This window comes from Leishmania donovani, chromosome 18 (genome assembly GCF_000227135.1).
Source record: "Leishmania donovani BPK282A1 complete genome, chromosome 18".
Taxonomy (NCBI): Eukaryota; Euglenozoa; class Kinetoplastea; order Trypanosomatida; family Trypanosomatidae; genus Leishmania; species Leishmania donovani.
The window spans coordinates 295090-301778 of NC_018245.1; the positions used below are offsets into that span (position 1 = coordinate 295090).

General features: G+C 63.0%; 1 protein-coding gene across 1 annotated transcript; it reads left to right on the forward strand.

Annotated features, from left to right (window-relative positions):
* Positions 1-663: 663 nt before the first annotated feature.
* Positions 664-5466, forward strand: LDBPK_180710 (hypothetical protein, unknown function; the record flags this gene model as incomplete). Its single annotated transcript, XM_003860036.1, has 1 exon — positions 664-5466. One exon carries the CDS (start codon positions 664-666, stop codon positions 5464-5466), a length of 4803 nt encoding a protein of 1600 aa, XP_003860084.1.
* Positions 5467-6689: the final 1223 nt, after the last annotated feature.

Consider the following 6689-nt stretch of genomic DNA (forward strand, 5'->3'; position numbering starts at 1 on the left):
TGCACGCGCGTATGTGTGCTCGAGCTCGGCACCCCCTCCGCACCCCTTGTGCACCTCATCACGTGCAAATCGCCCCGACACACATCGATTAGAGCAAGAGAAGCTGCTCTCAACGCTCGCGGAGTGGCATCAGCAGCGAGCACGCGCCGGCACAGGGATATTCGCATGTGTATGCACACAGATACAAGCAGCGAAAAGTGAGGAGGGGCTCGTCTTTTTAGAGGGGTGGCGATCAAGGGAGGGAGGGGTTTCGACTCCTGCCATCTGTATGAGTTGAGCCACGTCTTCTTCACCCTCGCAGTCCGTCACGCACACAGACGCGCTGACGCTTTCCCATTCCACCGCCCATCCCCTCCACACCCCCTCTTGTCACCCTTTCGGGCAATGCTTGTCTGCTGTGCGCTGAATCGCCGCGCAGGTGGGCGGATTCACATCGGCTCATTCGCATGCGGGGGATCCTTCGGAGCTCCTGCGGCAATGGCCGCTGTCACCGCTTGCGCATCTGGCGCCGCAGCGCCGCCAACCTCGGGGTGTCGCGACGAGAGAAACACGAAAAGGGAACCGCCGGGCCAGTCGTGGACCTTTTCCAACGACGGCAACGACGGCGCAGCCCGTGACTTAGATGGCACGCTCTGCAGCTGGTCGATACAATCAGCCTTGCAGATGGCCTACCCGCCTGTACCCTTGGTGACAGCCTTCTACGGCCACTGCGCACGTCTGCAGTCGCCACGGCACTTCTGTCAATGCGATCTACTCACTCTGCCGGCCAACGGATGCTCAGCGAGTCTAGGTGCGGCCCAAGGAGAAAGCACAGCAGTGCCCGTGGGGAGCGCGCGCGTTGCAGACTGGAACGTTGATGGCGGCGGTAGCGGTGCTGCGCTACTGCTGATGCTGCACGACGTTGCCACACTGCCGTGGGCAGCAGGCTTACGCCTTCCTCTCACCCTGCACGGAGCGGCTACGTGCGCTCATGACGAGATGGCGCGGCGGGAGCTGCCGGCGGCCGTTGCCGTCAAGAGAAACCGCGGTGGTGCTAGCAAACCGTCAGGCGCTGCCCCATCGATTGCACGCGTAGGTGGTGAGGTATCAACGCAGTCCCGCACCACCTCCGTCGTCACTGCAGAGGCTTCCCTCGCAAAGTCCGACGTAGAAGGCGAGGAGCAAGGCAGCGTAGCCACCTCGTGGCGCACCGCCACTGCCGCTGACCACCAAGCTGACAGGGACACCTGGCAGCCTTTCAGTGAGTACAGCGAGCCACAAGCCTGCGCGGAGACGTCGGCGCTTGCACTGCGCTCATTTGCCGTCGCGCAACTTGGCCAGCGCGTGCCGCTGGTGGCCCTCGTGGCTGAGAGAGGATTCGATGCCAAGTCAACGTTCTCTGCCCTCACCGAGCACTGTGTTACCCGTCGAGCCTGCGCGGTGTACAACCATCAGTGCTCAAACAGCCCTGCCTGGCTCCCGCCGCGCACGGCTGTGCATCGCATGCCGGTGGAAGTGTATGCGGAGCGCACCCCGTTGGTGCAGACGAGTGGCACCGCCGCCTTGCAGCGGGCACTTTGGCAAGGACTGAGCCGTGTCTTGGCAGCATCGGCTGACCACAGCAGCCACGGCGCTGCGCATTCACCTGCAACATTGCGGTCCTCGCCATCGAAGCCATGCGGAGGACTGCGGTGGCCTATATCACCGCTGGCACATCTCGTCTGGAACGGGCAGTGTTGGGTGGCAGAAACAGACGTGCAGGTGGCGGAGATGGAGGAGCGGCTCCTCGGCGCGCTGCTGGGCGACGGTGATGAGGATGCGGCTGATGCTAGTGCTGGTGCAGCTCGATCAACAGCGAACAGGAACGCGGTCATGTGCGGCACGCCTGCTACGCGGAGTAACACTCTTGAAAAGGGCGGCGCAGGTCGGTTAGAGGCACTCCGGATAGGCTTGAATGCGCAGGGCCCTGCGTATCCTCGGCTCTGGCTGCCGAGCTGCTGGCGTCGTTCCAGCGGTTTAGCTGAAATATTGACGCCTCTTTTTCGAGATCCGGGCGACGGTAGTGCGGGAATCGGTGCAGTGTGTAGCCGTCCAGCAGGCGCTGCCGCCCCGGCCGCCTCACGGTGCGCGTTTTCCAGCAGGTCGTATGAGGCCTGGAAGCGCACCAGTGAAGATGGACGAGTCGTGGAAGCGGCAGTAGAGGCAGCCACAGCTGGCGCACAGATACCAGCGGCGCTGCGCTGCAGTCAGTGGGTGCTGCGCTTGCGAAAGGCGTGGCTTGTCGCCAGCCCTAACGTAAAATCGGCCTCGCTTTCTCGTGCAGGTGCAGCAGCGGGAGCTGACGTCGCTGCGAAACTGAGCCTTGGCAACGCGGGCGTGAAGCCAGTGCCATCTCTGCTCGATGCAGCTCGCGGTGCCAGCGACCACTCGCGTGCCCCCTCTTCGAGGTCGCCAGCACCAGTACCCGTGAGGTACCCCAATTACGACCTCCTTACCGGCTTGCCGCTGAACTTGCGCGACTACGACGCGGCTGCCAGAAGGGCCCGAGACGCTGCCAGGAGCTCCCGCGCGTCCTCCTTCTCCTCTTCAGCTTCGAAGTCAGCCATGCTGTCGCTGTGGCCTTCCTGGACGACAAAGGCACCACCTGCACACAAGTGCTGCGTGCAAGCGGCGCAGGCTGCCACCTTTCAGTATGCGGATGATCCGTTCTTCCTTGCGGCTCTCTCGCAGCAGGTGGGGTGGATCCGTGTATCTCCGACCTGCAATCCGCACACGCCTCACGTAGGCGCCTCATCGGCATCGGCGCCGATGGCTACCCCGGGCACGGGACCGGTGTCGTGGCAGTTGCCTGATGCGCTGCGCAGGTGCTACAAAATACCCAGCTCCATCGCGGATGTCCCTCAGCGCTGGCTGTGTGGTGGCGCAAAGACAGCGGCGCAGACAGCCGCTCCCAGCATTGATGTTGCCTTGTCCACAGCGCCGGTACAACACCTGCCTCCTTTGCCGCTGCCGCCCGTTGCGAGCGTATCGGTGCCGCAGCAAGAGTGGTGGACAGGCTTTTTCCTGCATGACGCCCCGCACTGGTGGCACCGCGAGGTGTTCAAAGGCGCGCAGCAACTCTGGGCGGCAAAAAGCACTTGCAACGGCAGGCTCGCAGCGCCGGTGCGGCCGCGGCACGAGCGCGATGCTGAGCGCGTAGCAGCTGCTGAGGAGGTCGCGCGGATACTATTGTTTCTTCAGGAAGAGTGTCGTGTTCCGCCGCCTCCGGTGAGCGCTTCCAGCACAGCAACTGCCGTGGCATCCCCATACCACGACGCGCCTAGCTTGACGTCAGAGCCCTCGTCACCGGTAGAGATGACGCAGAAGACGGCGACCTTGCCGCCGCATGTATGCGTGCTTCGACTGGCACCTGTCGCCCCTCTGCTGTGCCGGCCACGCCGATTATTGAGGTGTGGCGAGAAGGGCAAGCAACAGCACCACTGCGCATCCACTTCGGCCACGGAGGCTCCGTCGTTGGAGCTGCAGTGGTCCCTTGTGCCGGACACAGCCGCGGTGACAGTGAACACTTTCTTCTCTCTGCAGGACGTGTTGAGTGACGCTGGACCTTCTGGGACGGCTTCCGGTGCGCTGCCGCCGACCTCGTCGGCGGGCCGCGCGGTGCTGTTTTACGTCGAGGTCAAGGCTGGGTTGGAGGTACTGCGGCGGGTGGCACACGCAGCGGCTGCCCGGGAAGACTCCTCCGACGGCGAGGAAGGCCCCTCGCCCGCCCCTTCCTCGTCTAATGCCTGGTGGGAACAACTGAGTGCCTTCTACGACGCCAATACGTTTGTGGCGCAAGAAACCGCACCTCCGGCGACGGTGTCGACAACAGACGAGGGCAACAAAGGCATCAGAAGTGGTGGCTGCGAGGAGGTCGGTACAACCCGCCACGATGCTGTCGCGCACGAGAGCGCTGTACCGGCCTTCTGCCACCCTGCAGTGACGGAGGTGGTGCGGGCATGTGCGCAACTGATGCTGCGATGCGGAGGGCCATCGCACAACCGCCATGTGAGCGACTCCCACATCACACTCGGCAGCGGTGGCCGTGAAGGCAACAGGGTTTCAGCAGAGGCAGTTGCAGTATGGTCACGCGTGGACTACGATGCGCTGCTTCGCTCCGCAGTCGTCGCGTCCGCAAGGGCCGCAGCTACGCCTTCCTCGGCAGCTTGCTTGCGCAGCAAGGTCTCTAATGGCGACGGTGGCAGGAGTGGTGCAGATGAAGAAGCGGACGAGGAGGGGGCGCCGGACCAAGCAGATGAGGCCGCGGCGCGCACCGACAACGGAAGCGAGAGCTCGTGTGCAGGGTCGGCAGTCACGCACGAAACGCAGCGCACACGCCCGGCCAGTGGCGCAGTGGCACACTCTATCCGAGACCATGCGACGAGTGTTGGACAGGACAGTCCATCATCTGCTCAAGTGGCGCTGGGGTCGTCGTCGACGCCATCATGCTTGCCATACGGCATGGAGGTGTACGAGTACGACGAGGAGGGCACGCGGAGTGCCCCGTGCCTTAGCTGCGGGGGCCTCGCTGTGTCTCTGAACCATGCACAGCCTCCAGCGACTGAACCGGCTGACTGGCCAGCTGTGGATCGTCGCGTCCCACTCGAGCCCCACTGCCGACTGAGCGAGGCCCTTCAGCCCCACAGAAACCCTGGCAGCTTTGGCGCGGTGGCAGGTGCGGGTCCCGCCTCCGCCTCCTCCTCCTCCATCGACACCTGTGCCAATTCTAGCGCCGCGTCTCTCTCGTCCGCTGGCTTGCCGTCTGCCTCTCTGTCGAGCGGAAAGTCTGTGCAAGCGGTGGCGCTTGGCGAGGCGTCTGTCGCCTCCATCCTCGACGCCCGAAGGGAGGCCAAGCAGAGCGACGGAGACGTCGGCGCAGACGACGGACCACGAGCGCAGCGCCAGCTGCGAAGTGCCGAGCTCCTCGTTCAGAATGAGGAATCCCTGTATGCAGGGTCTTCTAAAGGCAGCGCCTACAGTGCATCCCCGATGCCCTCAAGCGCGGATGGCGAGTCGCCGTCGCCTCCGTTGGACGTGATGGGTACCTTGATAGCGGAGGAGTACCATCGATTTAAGATGGAGTGGCGACAGTGGCTGCGATACCTGCCTCCGACCGCCACGCAACAGAGAAACACGCCGTCATCAATTACAGAGCCCACAGGGCCCCAAAAACGCGTGTCCAGCGTGTTTGGCTTTCTGCAGTCGTCGGCGGCCTCCGAATACTGCACTGGCTCCTCTTCAAGAGCTCGCACAACCTCCCGAGGCGACGGTGGAGAGCGCAACGCCGACGACTCAGCCCTGCCAGCGGCAGCAACAGCATCGGATGGTGCGGTGGTCGTCCTCGACCTGGGACTTTGCGTGCTGCATGTGTGTCGCACAGAGGTATACGTGAACGCCGCCAATTTGCTCTGCCATGAGGAGGCTCATACAGAGAGACAAGACGACTGAGGAAGAGAGGGAGGGGCACGGACGGATGGCTTTCATAAACGCGAGTAGCGAAACAGAGAGAGACGTCCAGACCGGGCATGAATAAAGCAGCCGGCTGCGTCGCGCGCTCAGTGTGCGTGCGTGGATGTGCCCATGCAGGCTCTCGCCATGGAAGCACGTCTGTGACCCTCCCTTTCTCTCGCGCCCTCTCCTCGCCGCCCTAATCTACGCAGCAACACAAATTACACGAGCGACTGCGACTGCTATTATCACTGCTACTGCTGCTCCAGCATCAAAACCTCACCCTTGCCGGGTTTCAACAACGAACACCCTAACAAGCCAAGAAGCAAGCGCCGCTGCGACGCACTGGAGGTGTACGCTCCCACCTGCTGCGCTTTCCATTCATTCCCCGACGCAGCCATGATCAGCTGCATGACGCTCAGCACAAGTCTCGTGAAAGGCGCGGTCATGTGAGTGTGTGTGTGTGTGTACGTCTGGGCCTGCGTGAAGGATATCATCAGTTGACCTTGGCGCGACCCCCGTGGCAGCACAAGCGCCGTTACACACACCAGTCATCCTGCCAGTGCCCAGGTGTGAACACCTCAGCAGCAACACAAACACGCACACACACGCACACGCCAGCGCATCATGAGAAAACCTACACTATTACTTGAGCCCTTACATCGCAGCACGAACCACCGCTTTTTCTGTCGGCAGCCGACCACCTTTCGACTACCACGCCACCCTTCGCGATGCCGCCTACCCTCTCCGCCGCCCCGTCTCCTCCTGGCCAACCGCTTCTCATGCTGCCTCTTGCCCTCCACGCCTGGCTACCTCTCCTTCATCACCTCCGCACTTCACGAAATCGGCAAACGTGTCGACATCACGCATTGCATCTCCGCTCTGTCGTCGTGTAGCTCCGCGCTGTGGCGTCTCCGTGCTGTGTGCGCGTTTTCCGGATGGCGAGAGGAGAAGCAGCCGTGCGGCGTGCCACCGCTGGTGCTGCTGCTGCTGTGGCTGCGTGGAGTGCTATGATGAAAAACGTTTCCTTAACGACGAGCGGACCGACACGCACCCATGCGGACAGTTCGAATGTGTACAAATGTTGAGCCTCCCGCCTCCCGCGCCCGTGTCATCGCCGCTGCACCGTGCGCCTGCATGCGTGCGCGTGTGCGGCGGGGGACACTGGACAACGACGTCTCTGTCTAACGGGGTGCGACGCTGCTCTGTCGGCGCACCTCGAT